This window comes from Macaca thibetana, chromosome 4 (assembly GCF_024542745.1).
Source record: "Macaca thibetana thibetana isolate TM-01 chromosome 4, ASM2454274v1, whole genome shotgun sequence".
In the NCBI taxonomy this organism is placed as follows: domain Eukaryota; kingdom Metazoa; phylum Chordata; class Mammalia; order Primates; family Cercopithecidae; genus Macaca; species Macaca thibetana.
Genome location: NC_065581.1, coordinates 147,633,133 through 147,653,412, shown reverse-complemented (window position 1 = coordinate 147,653,412; position 20,280 = coordinate 147,633,133). Strand labels below are relative to the sequence as shown.

General features: G+C 37.3%; 1 protein-coding gene across 1 annotated transcript in view; it reads left to right on the top strand.

The window, feature by feature from the left end:
• The window catches only part of NUS1 (NUS1 dehydrodolichyl diphosphate synthase subunit), a 33,996-nt gene that overhangs the window by 3,085 nt on the left and 10,631 nt on the right, over nucleotides 1-20,280 (top strand). Inside the window, exons 2-3 of the mRNA XM_050786552.1 lie at nucleotides 14,343-14,468; nucleotides 15,331-15,480. Coding sequence (XP_050642509.1) covers nucleotides 14,343-14,468; nucleotides 15,331-15,480 — 276 coding nt within the window. The remainder of the gene's footprint in view (nucleotides 1-14,342; nucleotides 14,469-15,330; nucleotides 15,481-20,280) is intronic.

Genomic DNA, 20,280 nt, shown 5'->3' with positions numbered 1-20,280 from the left:
CAGTTTTACGTAGGGAGGCCAAGGAAAGGCTCAGTAACTTGGAATATAGACTTGAAAATATAGGCCCTGTGGATATGTAAGAATTACTCAGAGGGAGTATAGACACATAAGTTTTATTCAGTGTTTCTTTTTTTTTTTTTTTTTGAGATGGAGTCTTGCTCTGTCGCCCAGGCTGGAGTGCGGTGGTGTAATCTAGGCTCACTGCAACCTGTCTCCCAGATTCAAGCAGCTCTCCTGTCTCAGCCTCCCTGAGTAGCTGGGACTACAGGTGTGCACCACCACACCCTGCTAATTCTTGTATTTTTAGTAGAGACAGGGTTTTGCCATATTGGCCAGGCTGGTCTCAGATTCCTGACCTCAGGTGATCTGCCCTCCTCAGCCTCCCAAAGTGCTGGGATTACAGGTGTGAGTCACTGCACCCGGCCATATTCAGTGTTTCTAAATACACGTCTATTTAAGCTTCTTTCTAGATAGATATGTAACATGTAAAAAATCCTGTTGACATAAATGCCACTGGGATACAAGAAGTACAAGAAATGGTGTTTCTTAAGGAGTTTCCACTCAAGTAATGATGTCCATTAAAAATTAACACAAGCTAATATAGAAATGCTAAGTGAATGGCAGAGACTTTATTTAAGGAGCAAAAAATGGAAAATTTCCCAGGTTACCCCCATATTTGTCTGGTAAGGATGGGAGCAACACCTGAGCTGGACCTACTCAAAAAGATAGAATTGGGATTGGCGTGAACAGTGTTCTCTGTGTGTGAATGGGGATTTCACTAATGGCAGCATTCCCATTAGACTAGCTTCAGTAATAGCATTGAGTAGAGTGTTGGGAGCAGTGAATATAGTAGGTTGATTTATGTAATGAACAGTTGGGAAATGAGGTAGGATGAAGTCTTGGACAGTTATTCTGGTTATCTGTTGCTTTGTAGAAATCTACCCAAAGCATAGTGTTTTAAAACAACAATTTATGTATTGACTTAGTTCAGTTGGGCAGTTTTTCCTTTGGGTCACTCATAAGCTTTCATTCAGATAGAGTCTGGGACCTAAAGGTTTCTCCTTGTGTCTGGTGCCTGGTTTTCGATGACTGAAATAGATGGGGCAGGTTTGTCATCTGGCTTCACATGGTCTGGAGGTTGTGGCTAGCTTGGGCTTTTTCTTTTAATAGTGGCTTCAGGGTAACCAGTTAGCTAACTTCCCGCAGAACGAATGTTTCCAGAGACTTAGCCAAAGGCTGAAGCTGAGAGATGTCTTAGGACCTAACCTAGGAAATCGCGCAGTGTTATTTTTTCTATGTTCTCTTGGTCAGAGAAGTCTCACGTCTGTTCTGCATCAAGAAAGTGGAGAAATGGACTTCACCTCTCAATGAGAAAATGGCTTGTGTAGAAAGGTTGGGTGAGGATTTGAAGGGGGATTGAGGGGCAACCACTTTGAAGACAAGCTTACCACCTTACATTTTCTCCTGTCCTACACCCCTTTGCCCTCAAATTTGTATTTAAATTCGTTCTAATTATGGTTGAATCTAGATAATAATATTTAATCCTTAGACTAAAAGATCTATTATATTGACGTTGATTTGATTCTGCCAGCAAACTGATCTTTATGTTTTTCATTTACCTGCAATATTTCTTAATTATAATAGAGTCTGCAAGTAATTCTTCCATCTTTCAGAAATTCGAGTTGTTCTCTCAGGACAGTGATCAGGAATTTTTTGAGCTCAGAATTCTAGCAAGGTTTTGCTGTTCTGTCTATATGATTGTAATTTAAGAAATGACTGTAACTGGGATGGTACAAGAACCAGGGGTTGGGGTAAATGGATTTTGTTGTTCTAGTCTTAGCAGTGTTGTTTGCCTGTGTCTCACATGCACGTACACTTGGCTCCAAGTTATCTGGATATGTATTGTTATCTTAAGTGACGGAACTTGTTCTTATTTCCTGGCTTTATTGTGCCTTGCTGGGAACCTTGCTGTTGGTCAGTATTTTTCTTTTTCTTTTTTTTTTTTTTTTTGAGACAGAGTCTCGCTCTGTCGCCCAGGCTGGAGTGCAGTGGCTGGATCTCAGCTCACTGCAAGCTCTGCCTCCCAGGTTTATGCCATTCTCCTGCCTCAGCCTCCCGAGTAGCTGGAACTACAGGCGCCTGCCACCTCGCCTGGCTAGTTTTTTGTATTTTTTAGTAGAGACGGGGTTTCACTGTGTTAGCCAGGACGGTCTCGATCTCCTGACCTCGTGATCCGCCCGTCTCGGCCTCCCTAAGTGCTGGGATTACAGGCTTGAGCCACCGCGCCCGGCCCAGTATTTTTCAAAAGCTGTCTGTGGACCATCTGTGAATTAGTCATTGGGGATGCTTATAAAAAATACAGGTTCAACACATTTAGTAATCAAACTTAATGAGGGAACTGGGACCTGGGCATCTCTGTTTTTATCAAGCTACCTATGTGATACTTCTGCACACTGAAGTTGAACCCTAACGCAGATCAAAGGATACTCTGCTACTTGCCTTACATTAGATTATTTGTATTTCATGTTCCTTTTCATGATCGAGGATAATTTGGGATAGGCCTTAGGATTATTTGCTGTAAATTGGAATGAACCAGAATAAGGCATTGCCTTCTGTGTGAGAATTCAACAGTAAGACAACAGATTTTTTGTGTGTGTGTGCTGCTCTTTCTAGTGTTATTTCCTTAGTTTATTTAAATCGAAGCTAGGTTTCTTTTGAATTGGTTTTTGCATACAAGTTTCTCACAGTAACATTTTAAAAGTCTGCCCAGTGTATCCCACCTTTTCAACCTGTTTCTCAGTGCTTTGCATACCTTTTGCTACATCTGTATTTAGATTATTTAATGTTCTGTCTTCCTGGAACTCCCTCTTCTCCTTTTTTCTGGCAAATGGCTATATGCCTACCAAGAGGCTATTGTCGATCTTTTCTGAGTCAATCCTAAATATCACCTTGTATATTTTTGCCTTTCTTGAGTATTCACTCTCTTCCCTATCTTACTGTATCTCTGAATCTCCTCAGAACTTCAAACATCTCTAAAGGTACTTCTGTTCTCTGCTTTGTGTAGTCATATTTATATGTATATGTACATAAACTTTCTTACTGGTTTATAAACTCTGCAGATACTATCCATCCTTCTCATTTTTGCTTTTCTTACAGAGTGTATCTTGGTGTTATGCATGTAATGAATAGTTAATATGTGTTCTTTGAATTCAAAGAAGGGCTGCATTTTCTGTAGATAAGAATAATGAACTGAGCTGCACTTTATGTTTCCCAACATAATACCCAGAAGCCTTAAAGTAATGGAGGAAAATGAACATAGTTTACCCTAGTTTACTTAGTTGGCACAGTGACGCAGATACTATTGAGAAGTATGATTTTCTTAAATTTATTCTCCTTATGTTGAAATACAGAGGTGCCGGAAATATTGGAAGTCTAAATATTGTGATTACGTTTGACATACTGAATAGTACAACCTAGTGTTTATCTTCCATCATGTGAAAACTCATGTAAGGGAGCAGTCTATTTTTAATCTCTACCTTTGTGTGGTTCGCGTCTTGTACAGAATTTCACGTTTATCTTAATGTCCTGAAATGTCCTCTTCACCTTTTTCTGGCAAAGGGCTAGCTACCTGTCAAAAGACTGTTGATTCTTTTTTTTTTTTTTTTTTTTTTTTTTTTTTTTTTTTTTTTTTTTTTTGCGATAGAGTCTGGCTCTGTCGCCCAGGCGGGAGTGCAGTGGCGCGATCCCGGCTCACTGCGACCTCTGTCTCCAGGGTTCAAGCTGTTCTCCTGCCTCAGCCTTCTGAGTATCTGGGATTACAGGCATACGCTACCATGCCCGCCTAATTTTTCGTATTTTTAGTAGAGATGGGGTTTCACCATATTGGCCAGGCTGGTCTTGAATTCCTGACCTCAAGATGCACCTTCCTCAGGCTCCCAAAGTGCTGGGATTACAGGTGTGAGCCATCGTGCCCAGCTTGTTGGTTCTTATAAGTCCATCTGAACTATCATCCTGAAGTAGCCTCTCTTGACTGTTCCATCCCCAGTCTTATTCTGTCTTTGAAAAATTCTATCCCGCTTTTGTTAACTTCTTAAATGACTTTATTCTGTAGGTACCCTTTTGTTTAACTGTAGTACTGGATCTGTGTATTAAAGTAAACCTTGGCTGAGTATGGTGGCTCATGCCTTTAATCCCAGCACTTTAGGAGGCTGACATGGGAGGATTGCTTGAGCCCAGGAGTTTAAGACCAGCCTGGGGAATATAGTGAGACCCCATCTCTGAAAAATAAAAATAAAAAATTAGCTAGACATGGTGCGTGCCTATAGTCCCAACTCCTCAGGAGGCTGAGGTGGGAGGATCACTTGAGTCCTGGAGGTTGGGGCTGCAGTGAACCATGGTTGCAGCACTGTACACTAGCCGGGGTAAAAAAGTGAGACCCTGCCTCAATCAATCAATCAATCAATCACACCTATATCTTAGTAGTAATAGTTATCCTTTGTTGAACTTCTACTCTGTGCTGGATACTATAGAAAAGTGCCTTAAGTCGTTAGCAGTTTTACAGATAAAGAAACTGAGAATTTAAAAGCCAGGTTCCAAATCTAGTAAGGAGCAGATCTAGAATTTGAACCAAATTTTTATTCTGGAGCTTTTGTGCTTAACCATTACATTAGTTTGATTTCCACTGGTAAGAGAATGTGACCACAATGGTCACTTTTAGTACTATTTCTGATTGTTTTGGGTCATCTTAAAGCCTTGGTAAACAGGCACTTATCTACAGGTCATAGAAATTATTTGTAAAAGATATTTAAAGACTAATAGAAATTTCTTCATCCCACCAGTATACGTGTTCATCCTTTGAGTTATAGGACGCATTTTTTTAAAAACCAACTAAAAATTTCATGTTATGGTGCTCCAGCTTTGTGTTGAGTTGTTACTTTGTCAGGTGAGCAGATTCTGTAACTATATTCTCATTTTAAAAATGTGCAACCAGATGCCGAAAAAACCCATATGGCCTGTTCATTTTACATATCTTTTGTGCTGACAAGCTAGGACTTAAATCCAGCCCTCATTTTGTTATACTTTGTCACCATTACATATACCTGTTCTCTTACTACAGCATTGCAGTATAATTTTCTACAGTATAATTGTTGTTCTGTGAGGTGTCCTGAAGGGCTCTCTCCTGAAATAAAATAGCTTAATGGCCTATGTATTTTATTATGATTTGTTTTCTCTTGACTACTTCAGTCATGTAAAATTTTAATGGTAGATTTTTTTCACTTTAAATTATTGCTCCATAAATACATGTTTTCTTCTCTGAAGATTGTTCTCTAGTCGTTTTATAATTGGGTTATTAGAGGTAACTTAGGGGTCTAGTTCAAAAAGAAAAAGAGGTAGGCCAATTTTTTAGAACTGGCGTTTATTTATAACCAGTGAAGTGCTTAATAATGAGGCGAGATTGTTTCAGTGCTTATCTCATTTTTTCCCTTGTTTGTTCTTGTAAGTACTTGCTATTATTTCTTAAAAAGTCTTTTTCTGTAGAAGGGAATGAATAATCACAGTAAAAATTCTAGTTTCAGATTTAAAAGAAACAGTACATGTATTTTAAAAGCCTCATTTTATAGACTTGATTATACATTTCACATACCTTTTAAAATAATCAGTATTTGAGGAATGCAGATAAAATTTACTGATGGAATACTTGTCTAATTGAACTCCTTGTTACTTGGTTCCCTTAATTTAAAGTTATGCATGTCATGACTTTATTATTCAGTTAATGTGTAAGACTGAATACACTATGTAACCTAATAGGTAGATTAGGCAAATTCAGTTCTACTCTGCTGTCTTCTAATCCATATGTCTGGCTTCTCCTCCTCTGTTGTACTTTCAAATGTTGTGGTGTCCTAGAGTTTGGAGCTGTATGTATGCCCCTGTCTTTCTGTTATTCACTTTATTGCAACTACTCAACTCTGCTAGTGTAGCTAAAAAGTGGCCATAAGCAAATGTGGCTGTTTTCCATAGCAGTAGTTTGCTGACCCCTGTCCTGCAGATGATCTCCCCAAAGCCATGGCTTTAAATGTCATGTGTGCTGACACGCAGGTTTGGGCTGGAAATACAGTACTGATATCTCCCATAATTCCAGACTTCTGTATCTAACTCCTTGCCTAACATCTACTTTTATTAGGTCAGTCTTATGCCTTATATGTCTAAAACAGTACTTTCGAGACCTAATCCTTGTTTTAGTCTCTATCGCGGCCACCCAAGTTTAAATTACAATTGTTCTTTCACCTGGATTACTGTAGTAGCCTCCTAATTGATCTCTAGTTTTCTATCCTGGTCCCTGTATAATCCATTCTTCACCTACCAGTAAGGTGATCTTTTTTTGATCGCATCATTTGGACTGAATAAAACCCTCCAGCAACTTCTCGTTGTAGTTGGAATGCTTTTGAAGTTCATTACCAAGGCCCACAGGCCCCTTCATGTTATGGCCACAGCTGACATCTCTGGTCTCCATATGATACTCTTCTTTCCTCGAATGTGGTGAGAAACCTGACTGCTGAGAGAATATGCAATACAGTGATTGCTATAATAGCAGTCACCTGGAAGTATTGATTTTTGTATTTTAAGAACCGGAAAAAAACAGCAAAAAACTTTTTGTTTCATACAATTGTTAAAATAATCATCAGACTAGCACCAAGGAAGGATACATATTATGCAAGTAAAAAAAGCAGTATACAAAATTGCATAATCACATACACTAGGATTACATATGCATGTGGACAAAGACTAGAAAATACTGAGAAGTAGAAATAGTTGTGTTACAATGGTAAGGTTAGGACATTCCAGCAGTTATGGGGAAGGTTAGGAAATATTCCCTTATTGTCTAAACATTGAACATCTTATTTTTTAAGGCTAGAATTTAAAACAGATGTTTCTTAGAATATAAAAGGAAGTCTTCATTTGGCCCTCGAAATGCATACCTGCTGTATTTAAGAAATAAAAGCATGGTAGTCTTTCTGAGGTGTAAGTTTGCTAGAATAATTTTCTTCTTTCACGGAAGTTGAAGATTTTGCGGTTTTTCTTTTATGTTTTTCAACTTTTATTGTAGATTCAAGGGATATGTATGCAGGTTCCTTACCTTGGAAGTTGAAGATTTTCTTGTGTGTGTTTTGTCATAAATGGCTATTTGATATATCTTTTCTTTCTTGTTTTTTAGAGACAGGGTCTTACTTTTTTGCCCAGGCTGGAGTGCAGTGGTGCGATCATAGTTAACTGCAGCCTTGAACTCCTGGCCTCAAACAATCTTCCTGCCTGAGCCTCCCAAGTAGGTAGTACTACAGGCACAAGCCACCATGCCTGGCTAATCTTTTTTTTATAAAGACAGTGTCTTGCTACATTTCTCAGGCTGGTCTCAAATTCCTGACCTCGAGTGATCCTCCCATCTCAGCCTCCCAAAGTGTTTGAAATTACAGGCATGAGCCACCATGCCCAGCCCATTTAACTTTTTTCTTATATTTCATGCAGTTTACATTTGGGAAATTGAGAGTACATGAAATATAATTTTAAAGAAACAAAACATAAAGTAAAATTCTTTAAGTCATTATTGCAAAAACTTATTTTAGATTCCCAAGTCACTCCTAAAGAATTCAAATATCTGTTTGCCCCGTGAAACCTCCTTAAAAGGCTTTTAAAAAAGAGCTGTAGAGTCAGGAGAATCACTTGAACCCAGGAGGTGGAGGCAGCAGTGAGCCGAGATTGCACCATTGCACTCCAGCCTGGGTGAGAGAGAGAGACTCCGTCTCAAAAAAATAAGCCCCAGTCCTAGTTTTTTTGAAAAATACTGCCCATTTATTAAAAGATAGGTTATATTTATTTTATACAATTCAACTTTTTTGGAAGGGAGTTCAAAATTTAATTGTACGGTAGAGTTTAGTATTGTTCCTTTATCAGAGTTAGAAATAGTAACTGAACTGAATAATTAGAGGGATACCTGGATTTCAGGCCAAATTCGTAGATGCTTGCCAAAGACAATTGTTTGACCTTTCTGGGTTTATTTCCTCACCTGTAAAAGGATGTGATAAAGTGATTCTTGAGGCACAATACTATATAATACTGTAAAATACTGTTTTCTTAAAAATTTGAGTATTTTCAAGTGTTTTCCCTTAATCAGTTATTTCTGAATGAATATGATCTTAGCTTCCTTTTACATAAAATAGCTTTCATAATAGTTTATTATTTTGGCTTTAGTTTAGATTCTAGAAGGGAAACAGGATGAATTAGATGAATTATAATACGAGAAAAAGAATCTGTACATATACTATGATATTATTAGGGGAATTGCCTGTTTTAGTCAAAGCCAACCTTATATCTTGTATTTCTTGTGTATCATGTGAAGTGTGTGTGTGTGTGTGTGTGTGTGTGTGTGTGTGTGTGTAGACATTGAATCCTGAAGAAAACTGTAAGCTTCTAATATTGCTTGTGATTACGTATAATCAGATTTCTGGTTGGGGGTCAAGTTATGAGTTATTGGGAATTATCTTGCCCATAGGGTCTTATCTACACTCACAGCAATTCTCAGAAACCATACCTTTAAATTTCATTTCTGCATCCAAATCAACCAAGACAAAGATTCTGTTCCAATAACTGTATGAAAGTCTTTATAAGAGACGTTTTGTAATTGTGTCTCTCTGTAATATTCTTCCTTTTTTTTTTTTTTTTTTTTTTTTGAGACGGAGTCTTGCTCTGTCGCCCAGGCTGGAGTGAAGTGGCACAATCTCAGCTCACTGCAAGCTCCACCTCCCAGGTTCACGCCCTTCTCCTGCCTCAGCCTCCCGAGTAGCTAGGACTACAGGTGCCCGCCACCACGCCCGGCTAATTTTTTTGTATTTTTAGTAGAGACGGGGTTTCACCGCGTTAGCCAGGATGGTCTCGATCTCCTGACCTCGTGATCTGCCCACCTCGGCCTCCCAAAGTGAATATTCTTTCCTTTTAATGGAACTTTTGCCTGTGTGCAATAAGGAAGTGTCTGCTTTTTTGTGGCATGTTCCTGGAAACCTAAGAAAAATTCCATTCAGTGACATGTTCCTTTATGTTTCATTGTTGTTAAGCGGCACTTTGTACATTGGTAATTCAGTTGATTAAATAAACATTGAACTGCTATATGGAAAATATGGGAAAAGAGATGAGTAAGCCACACATTCACAAATAAGACTACAGTTTAGTCGAGGGGAGGGTGGAGAGATTTAAGCTATAATAAAAAGCAGAATATTAGTTTATTAACAATTTTAAATGAGTGTACATGGAGGAGTTGAGAGTGAGGGTAAGTCAGAGGAGGAATGGGGCACATCTGGTTGGGGAATTGGGAAAGGCCTCTTGAAGGTAAGTGACATTTCAGCTGGCCTATGAAGAATTAGGAGAATTTAATAGGCCTGGGCTTGGGGAAGTGGCATAAAGGATGGAGGTTGGAGTCACTCTATGTGTTTTTGAGGAACATAGGCAATTCTAATTTGTGGGGATAAAGTATTATTGAGAAATGGAAAACTTCATTTGATTTGTCTTCAACAAGCCTGGAAACATAGGCTGGAATGTTAATGTTGGACTGAGCAGTTTGTTCTTAATACACTAGGCATTTTAGGAACCATTTAAGATACCGAAGTTGGAATGTGCCAGGATTGAGTAAATCTGGTGTTGAAGCTAGCAGTACTTAATAGAAGGGGGCAGGAACACCCACAGAAGTTGCTTATAATATTATAAGTAAGTAGGCTGGGCTGGTTGCTCATGCCTGTAATCCCAACACTTTTTGAGGCCCGAGGAGGAAGGATCACTTGAGGGCCAGGAGTTAGAGATCAGCCTGGTCAACAAAGCAAAACCCTGTCTCTACAAAAATAAAAAACTTAGCTGGGCACAGTGGTATGCACCTGTAGTCCCAGCTACTCAGAAGGCTGAGGCAGGGGAATCACTTGAGCCTAGAGGCTGGAGGCTGCAGTCAGCTGTGATAGTCCCACTGCACTCCAGCCTGGATGACAGGGTGAGACCCTGTTTCTTAAAAATATGTATGTATATATATAATAAAGAACAGCACAATGGCTGGGAACCGTGTGGGCAATGGACAGAAAGGAATATGGATATAGGAAACATTGCTGTAAAAGAGTATATGGGCTTAGCATAATTAGTAGGGCTTTCGGGGGTGATAATGGGAGAGCAGAGAGGATGCCTGGGTGACTGGGCAGATACTCATGCCTTTTTTAGAAATAGAGTATCAAGAAGGAGAGCTTTTTTTTTTTTTTTTTTTTTGGTTGTTAAATTATAAACCACTTTATAGCGGTTATGATTTTAAATCACCTGCTGTCCTACTACCCCTATACATTTACTGTTCTCATTTTGGTTGTCCTCTTCCAGTCTTGTTCTTAAGTGCATGTAAGTTATACACTTAAAGTCCTACTCCTTTTAATTTATTTTCTAACCTTGATGTCATGTAAGTGTTCTGAGAGCTAGCTTTATTAGATAAGCCACCGAGGTTTGGCTTTGTTCACTCTCAGGTGCCTACAGAACTTCAAGGTAGAATTAGATGTTTGAATGAACTAGGAATGTTAGGAACCAAATGATCCTGTTTCTACCTAAAATTTTAATGTTTTGTTCATCGTGGATACTTGGGCATTTTAATTTTTAAAGATACTGCATTGTTATTCGTTGTCTTAATTACTGAGCTTTTTTCGGCACCCCCTTAAATTTTTGCACCCCAAATTTTACCTCACCTAATTTTGTCTGGGCTTTTTTTGTTTTCAAGTCTTGTGGGTAACTAGAATCAGAAAAGAAGGAGCACATGGACAGAAAGAGAGGGCTGAGATGGGAGACCTGAAGAATAATCTTTATTTAGGGTGAAAAGAAGAGGATTCAGTGGAAAGTGAGAGTGGGCCATTCAAGGAGCCAGGTTACGTGTTGAATCAGGAAGAGAACATTGAGACAAGGTGGGATAAAGATAGAATTTTGAGAAGGAACCATGGTGGTCATTAATGGTAATGCTTCAGAAAAACTGAGGAGAAAGAATTTTGAGAAGGAAGCATGGTGGTCATTAATGGTAACGCTTCAGAAAAACTGAGGAGGGAAGAATAAAGATTGAGGAGAAGTAGTAAATATTCTGGTGATAAGATTGTCATCCATTGCTTTGAAGAGGGCAAGAGTTCCTGAAAAGATTTACCATTTTAATCTGGAGGCTAAGGTAAATATGAACAAATTAGTGAGAACTGAAGGCTAGGTTTTTAAAAAGAGTATCAAAGGAAGGGATTGGTGTGATGTGAATAGACAAAGCAGGCTTTCCTAGTATTACCCAACACTATTAAAATGAATCTTAGTTTTTATGGGAAAGGGAGTCATTTACCATTTTATTTTTAATAAACTTACATGTCCTGGCTGGAGTGTTATGGAGATTTTTACATTTGTTTGTTCTCAAGTTGGAGTGCAGTGGCATGATCATAGCTCACTGCAGCCTTGAACTCCTGGGCTCAAGCAATCCTCCCACCTAGGCCTCCTGAATAGCTGGGACTAAGGGCGTGTGCCACCACATCCAGCTAATTTGAAAACTTTTTTTTTTGTAGAGACAAGGTCTTGCTATGTTGCCCAGGTTAGCCTCTAATTCCTGGCCTCAACTGTTCCTCATGCCTTGGCCTCCCAAAGTGCTGGGATTACATGTGAGAGCCACTGGCACCCAGGCCATTGTTAAATTAAGAAATTTTTGAAATTCATATGGCTTCCACAATTTATACATACAGTACAGACCAAAGTGTGGTCTAACTTGTGTAGATAGTTGGAAATCTTGTAAAATTTATAAGCCGGCATCATGTATGTTATATGCTGTTTTGGAATATGTGCTTTTTCTATCATACATGTGAATTTTATGATTGATTTGGGGATTATGATTATATCCTACACTTCTGCATTACTCCACAAGTATTACTGTTCTAAAGATTGCCATTCAAATAGCTCCTGATATTAATCACCTTCCTTTAAAAATTTTGCTAATATTTAGTGATTTTTTTTTTTGCTTAATCTTGTTCTGGATATGGCTGTTTCAAAATGCTCACTTTTATATTTCCACACTTAGAGTCTTAGGATTTTAGACTTTCATAATAATTGTGGGCATTCATATGTAGTGCCATCTTAGTCTTCGACTTTTCTCTATATATACCTACTTATATTTGAAATCTTACTAATCGTGATTCTTGTGTATTTGGCTCTCCCACATTAAGAAGGATGATTCCCAAGTGTATATCTGTGTCTCAGTTTCTGAGCTCCCATATTCTTTCAGCAGACATTTATTTATTGTTTGCTCTGTGCCAGACACTGTGGTTGGCCCTGGTGAGCAAAACAGATAAGATCCCTACTCACATTGGTGCTTATATGACCTCTCTTGAACTCCTTCTGTATGATCCCTCTTAATCACTTCTATAGTAATCCCCACCTAAATTTTCTATCATCAGCTGTCTAAAACCGAACTTATCCTTTCTTTCCAACCACTTCTCTTTGTTGAATTTTCAACTTTTAAAAATGTTATTGGCCAGGTGCGGTGGCTCGCGCCTGTAATCCCAGCACTTTGGGAGGCCGACGCGGGCAGATCATGAGGTCCGGAGGTCAAGACCATCCTGGCTAACACGGTGAAATCCCATCTCTCCTAAAAAAAATACAAAAAATTAGCCAGGCATGGTGGCGCATGCCTGTAGTCCCAGCTACTCAGGAGGCTGAGGCAGGAGAATCCCATGAACCCAGGAGGTGGAGGTTGCAGTGAGCCGAGATTGCGCCACTGCACTCCAGTCTGGGCGACAGAGTGAGACTCTGTCTCATTAAGAAAAAAAAAAGGTATCGTTTTCTGCTACCTAGGATAAAAGCCATGGAATTTTCTACATTCACTTCTAAGTCAGTCATGTACCATATTCTCTCAATTCTTCCTTTGTGATGAATCCTTTTTCCCCTCATCCCCTCAACAAATTATGTATGGACTAATACAGTAGTCTGCTGCTTGCCCTTCTATATGTGGTTGCCAGATTCTTGTAAAGATATAAATTTTTATGTATTTCCATATTGCTCAGAAATTGTTGTTTATCCATTTGGCAGGCAGAATGAGATAAAAACTAGGACTGTCCTCTTACCAGTTTTTTCATATCCTTTGCATCAGCAGCACTGGTCTGTTTTTTTAACATTCCAAACTCATGCTTTTTCTTAAGCATTTTTTCCCACCTGGTATCTTCTCTAGTTTCTTCTGTTTAACCTTCTGAGTTCATCTCAGCTCATCTTATTTTATAAAGCCTTCCTCACCAAAGGAGACTACTTTTGTAAGTACTGTTACACATATACTTCTGGCTTGGCATTTGTATACAGTATATTCAGCAGGTTCTGTGCCATATAAATACACACACACACACACACACATATAAAAGCTGGAAATTCTACAAAGAGAACTGGTTTGAAGGAAAAGATTTAAGCAGCTTTATATATATGTGTGTGTGTGTGTATATTAACCTGTGTTCTCTCTTCCAGTTATTTTGTTGAACTATTTTAAAGTCAGGCCTGACTGAGAGTACAGAGTAGGAACATTTGATAAAGATTAAAAAGGCAATGGCCACTAGAAAGCTGCCTCTGCAAATTGTCAACGACTTGTTCCTTTTTTTAGTTTGAGCTCTTACTAGTTTTACATTAAATGTATGTCACACAGTTCCTTTGTCTTTCTCAATAACATGACAGTAGTTAACAGTGTTAACTTTTCCCTGCATAGAGGACCATATATTTTATGTATTTTATTTCTGTGCTTTGTTTTAATTTACTAAATTGTTACTTTTTCTGTTCTCTACTTTTTATGTAATCCATATTACTACTTCTTACGATTTAAAAAACTAATCAAATTGAAGCAATAGTATTTAATACAAGTAGTAAATCTGCAGAAAAGGTACATTAGACTGTGAGTGAGGAACACAACAGGCTCTAGACCCCTGCTGCAATTTATAATTTCTTGGAGAAGAACCTTAAAGAGTTCTTAAAGGCCTCAGTTTCTGAATCCACAAAGATTTTAAGTAAGTGATCTCTTAAAAGTCCTTTCTAAGTCTAAATTTCTGTCATATTCACATGCCACTACTTAAGTAGTTACTTCTGTTCTTTTTTTTCCTGGAAGGCAGACTCTTGTATTAACAAAGTTTTGTTGTCATATTTTCCTTTTAGATTCTAGTTTAGGACTAGTCATTACAGCTTTGCTTGACATTTGTTCAGTACTGGATCTAGTGTTGTTTTCACAGCAAGCATTCACTTGAAGAGGAAAAATTAACCTAGTTGCGTTTTACTTGCCTTTTTCTTTTTTAAAGGTATTTTCAAAAGAAATAATTCCAGATTGATGGATGAAATTTTAAAACAACAGCAAGAACTTCTGGGCCTAGATTGTTCAAAATACTCACCAGAATTTGCAAATAGTAATGACAAAGATGATCAAGGTAAGCATGAGTGTATAATTGAACATGTGACATGGGAAGATGTGTGTTTCATGTTTCATGGCAATTTCTGTTACTCTGTCATTTATTCATTCACGTTGCTCTCGTAGTCTTTATTGTCAACATCTTTAATCATCAGATTTAGACTTTCCCATCTTAATCTTGGTAAAAAGTGAACACATTGTGAGGATTTTATTTAACCAGGCAAATTTTTTAACTGGTTCCACAGAAAATCCATAAAATGGACACATTTGTAGGGATATTGAAATGAATATATAAATAGAGGTACAACTGGTTGTTCTATGGCGTGAGGGAAGAAATTGAATCTTTGCTGGACAAGAAAGAATTTGCATGTCTATAGATAAGAATTTTGCAGTGTTATCTGAGAATCCCTATCAGTTGTAAGATAGCTCCTATGGAAGTAGAATTGATAAAAGGTGTATATGCTATAGGCAATGCATATTCCACTGTAACAGTTTTTTCTTAGTCTTTATTTTTTCTTTTATTCTGTGTTACTGCTAACTGTATTGCAATTATAGAGGAAATTTTAGATGCATGAAAATTTGTTAGCCTGTAAAGCTTCTGTTTTCTAGAGGATGTAGTCACAATACATAGTCATTCTGAACACTTTGAAAAGAAGGCAGTGTATAAATTTATACATGGACGTGATTTGGGGTGCATAGATCCTTTCAGAGGAGAATAGCTAAGTATGTTTTGATATTGAAATTGAAGGGCTTAAACAATTCTTGTTTACTGTAAGAACTGTATGTTTATTTTGGTTTAAACCGTATATTTCTTAAAACTGATTTTGAAATAGACTTGTAAGAGAGTGTTTTTAAAATACATTGTTTGTTTTTTCTTCCAGTTTTAAATTGCCATTTGGCAGTGAAGGTGCTGTCCCCGGAAGATGGAAAAGCAGATATTGTGAGAGCTGCTCAGGACTTTTGCCAGTTAGTAGCCCAGAAGCAAAAGAGACCCACAGATTTGGATGTAGATATGTTAGGCAGTTTACTTAGTAAGTTTTTTATATATATACATATATGTGTATATGTATGTGGTGTGTGTTTAGTTTTGTCACAGAAGGATACAGTATGAAAGGAAATATTTGTTTCTTTCATACTATAAAGCCTGATTCTTTTTGTTGCTATACCTGTTAAATTTCTGAAATTTAAAGACCTATGTGAAAATGGTTTCGAGACAATGAGATTTGTAGCCACTCACTTGCATGAGGATTTAATGGTAAAGGGGACGACCTTTGAGGATCTTTTTTGTAGTGATGACTGTTCTTGAAAATAGGACTTCTGCTTGTTAGCCTTCCTCTCCCTCTTCCCCTTTCTTTTTAGTTTGAACTTTCCCTTAACTTTGAACTTAATCTTTTTATGAGGTGATCCCAGGAATATAACCTATAATCTTACTGTTACCCTGATTCCTTTTTAATTATTCTTTCTCTTATGCTGTACCAAATATACAACTGTATTTGTCATGTTATACCAAATATAACTTTTTTTCTTCAGCTGTTTAAAAAAGCCTTTGGTTTGCTTATTCTCTCTAGAGAATTCCCTTTAGGACCTTTTTGCCTTACCATCATGGTCCTTCTTGCTTACTAGCATTAGCCTTGATCCTTTTGAAGAAAGACAGTCTCTCTAGTAAATTCATGTTCATTAATAGTTTCTATAGACATACAGTTTTAGACATTCATTCATTTTTTATTATTTAGAATATCCATTTACTTATTAATCATGCATTTTCAGGCTGGTTGGGGTGGCTCACACTTGTAATCCCAGCACTTTGGGAGGCTGAGGCAGGTGCATCGCTTGAGCACAGGAGTTTGAGACCAACCTTGGCAACATAGCAAAACCCCATCTCTACAAAAAATAAAAAATTAGCCAGGCATGGTGACTCATGCCTGTGGTCCCAACTACTCAGGAGGCTGAAGCAGTAGTATAGTTTGAGTTCAAGAGGTAGAAGTTGCAGTAAGCCAAGATCGCATCAGTACACTCTAGCCTGGGTGACGGAGTGAGACCCTGTCTCAGAAAAAGAAAAAAAAGAAAAAGAAATGCATTTTCTGTCTAACTTACTTACTTACTTAACTCTCCATTCTTTGTTTCTTCCACTTTGACATGTGTCCATCACAGAGCAAAGTCCATATCCCACTTCTTGGTTTCGCTAACTTCCTACTTTTGTTGACTACTTGTTTCCTACCCTACTCTTTGTATTCTCTGTCATTGCCTAATTATATTCAGGCTCAGTGAGTAGTACACCATTATGAGAGCTCTCTGCTCAGATGTTACTGGGATGTTGACTGTTTCCTGCACCCTATGAGGTCCTAATAAGAGAGTAATTTCATAAGGACATTCTAAAAGTTGATGGAGATCCAAAGATGACCTTCAGGTAGTCCATGGGAAAGCGCTAATGTTTATTAAGCCCAGGTGTTTGCCTGCAGGCATTGTAGGCTTAGGGTACATGAAAATGTACACAATTCTTAACTCATTAATTTGACAGAAGCAAGCATTCTGAATACCATCACCCCCAAAGTTCCTTTGTGACTGCTTTTAGTCCCCACTCCTGCCCCCTAAACCAGCAACCACTGGTCTGACTTCTGACTATGCTGTTGCTTTTTCTATGAATTTTATATAAAAGGAGTCATACAATATATAGTCTTTTGTGTCTTGCTTTGTTTACTTACTGTAATATTTTTGAGGTTCATCTATGTAAAATGCATTAGTCATTCATTATTTTTTATTGGTGCGTAGTATTTTCTAGATATACTACATTTTACTCATGCATTCATCGGTTAATGCATATTTGGTTTGTTTCCAGTTTTTGAATAATGCCGTATGACCATTTGTGTACAAGTTTTTGTGTGGATGTTTGTGTGTTTTCAAGAATTCAGAAAGTCAGAATTCTATCAGATAAATTTAACAAAGAAAGTGAAATAATTAAAAAGAATCAAGCAGAAATTCTGGAGTTGAAAATGCAGTTGACATACTGAGAATGCATCAGAGTCTCAACAGCAGAATTGATCAAGCAGAAGAAAGTTATAAGCTTGAAGATAAACTATTTACAAATACACAGAGGAGACAAAAGAGTGAAGCACACTTAAAAATCTAGGAAAAAGCCTCTTGAGGGCAAATCTGAGTTATTGGCCTTAAAGAGGAGATAGAGAGAGATGGGGTACAAAGTTTATTCAAACCTAGAGAACTTCCCAAACCTAGAGAAAAATCTCTGCATTCAACTACAAGAAGATTATAGAACACCAAGCAGATTTAACTGAAAGATGACTACTTCAAGGCATTTAATAATCAAATTCCCAAAGGTCAAGGATTAAAACAAAAAAAGGATTCTAAAAGCAACAAGAGAAAAGAAACAACATACAATAGAGGTTCAATATATCTGGCAGCAGACTTTTCAGTAGAAACCTTACTGACTGAGAGAGTGGCATAACATATTTTAAAAAGTGCTGAAGGAAAGAAACTTTTACCCTAGAATAATAGTATGCCCAGTGAAAATATCCTTCAAACATGAAGAAGAAATAGACTTTCCCAGACAAACAAAAGCCAAGAGATTTTATCAGCACCACACCTGCCCTGCAAGAAATGCTGAGGGGAATTCTTTAATCAGAGAGGAAGAGATGTTAATGAGCAATAAATCATCTGAAGGTACAACTCTCACTGGTGATAGTAAGTACACAGAATATTACAGAACTGTAACTGTGGTATATAAAACTACTGTCAAATAAAAAGACCCTGATGACCCAGTCAATAATAATAACTAAAACAACTTTTCAAGACATAGACAGTACAATAAGATACAAATAAAAACAACAGAAAGTTTTAAAATGGGGAGATGAATGTAAAGTGTACAGTTTTTATTAGTTTTCTTTTTGCTTATTTGTTTATACAAGCAGTATTGTTATCAGCTTAAAATAATGGGTTATAAGCTGGTATTTGAAAGCCTCATGGTAATCTCCAATCAAAACACTTAAAAGAGATACACAAAAAATAAAAAGCAAGAAATTAAGTCATACCACCAGAGAAAATCACCTTCCCTAAAAGGAGGACAGGAAGGAAGTAAAGAAGGAAGAGAAGACCACAAAACAACCAGAAAACAAATAACAAAATGGCAGGAGCAAGTCCTTATCAATAATAACATTGAATGTAAGTAGACTAAACTCTTCAAAAGACATACAGTGGGCGGATGGATAAAAAACAAGACCCAATGATCTGTTGCCTACCAGAAACATACTTCACCTATAAAGACATATACAGACTGAAAATAAAGGGATGGAAAAAGATATTTTATGCCAATGGAAACCCAAAAAGCAGGAGTTATTATACTTATATCAGACAAGAGATATTTCAAGACAAAAACTCTAAGAAGAGACAAAGAAGTTCACTGTCTAGTGATAAAGGGGTCATTTTAGCAAGAGGATATAGCAATTGTACATACATATGCACCCAACATTGAGAACCCAGATATATAAAGCCAATATTAGTAGAGCTAAAGAGAGAGAGATAGACCCCAATACAATAATAGTTGGAGACTTTAACACTGCACTTTCAACCGTGGATAGATAAAGACAGAAAATCAACAAAGAAACGTTGAACTTAATCTGCACTGTAGACCAAATGGATCTAATAGATATTTATAGAACATTTTATCCAATGGCTGCAGAATATACATTCTGCTTGTCAGGACATGAAACATTCGCAAGGAGAGACCATATGTTAAGCCACAAAACAAGTCTAAAACATTCACAAAATTTGAAATAATATCAAGCATTTTCTCCGACCACAATGGAATAAAACTAGAAATCAATAACGAGGAATTTTGGAAACTATACAAACACATGGAAACTATATCAATATGCTCCTGGATTACCAGTGGGTAACTGAAGAAATTAAGAAGGAAATTGAAAAATTTATTGAGACAAGTGATAATAAAAATACAGCATACCAAAACGTATGGGATGCAGCAAAAGAAACGTATGTTTCTTTTTACTAACAGAAAAGTTTAAAGATCAGAGCAGAAATGAATGAATTTGAAATGAAAAAGTATATACAAAAGATCAAAAAATTGGTGGTATTTTAGAAAAGATAAAATTGAGAAATCTTTAGTTAGACCAAGGAAAAAAACCAGAAGACCCAAATAAGTAAAATCAGAGATGGAAAGGAGATATTGCAGAAATTCAAAGGATCGTTAGTGGCTGCTGTGAGCAACTGTGTGCCAATAAATCCCCCTTGGAAAATCTAGAAGAAATAAATAAATTCCTAGACACATACAACCCACCAAGATTGAACCATGAAGAAATCCAAATCCCAAAGAGACCAATAATAAGTGATGAGATTGAAGCTGAAGTAATAAAAAGTTTTAGAGCAATGGAAAGCTCAGGACTTGATGGCTTCATTGCTGGATTCTACCAGACATTTAAAGAAGAACTAATACCAATTCTACTCAAACTGTTCTGCACAATAGAAAGGAGGGAATGCTTTCAAATTCGTACTATGAAGCTAGTATTGCCATGTTACCCAAACCAGACAGAGACACATCAAAAAAAGAAAACTACAAGCCAGTGTCACTGATAAGTGTTCATGAAGAAATCCTCCACAAAATAATGGCAAACTAAATTCAACAATATATTAAAAAGATCATGACCAGGTGGGATTTATATATCAACAGTATGAAAGATAAAGATCATGGTCATTTCAATTGATACTGAAGAAGCATTTGATAACATTAAACACTTGATGATAAAACCCATAAAAATCTGGCTATAGAAGGAACGTACTACAACATAATAAAAGCCATATATGAT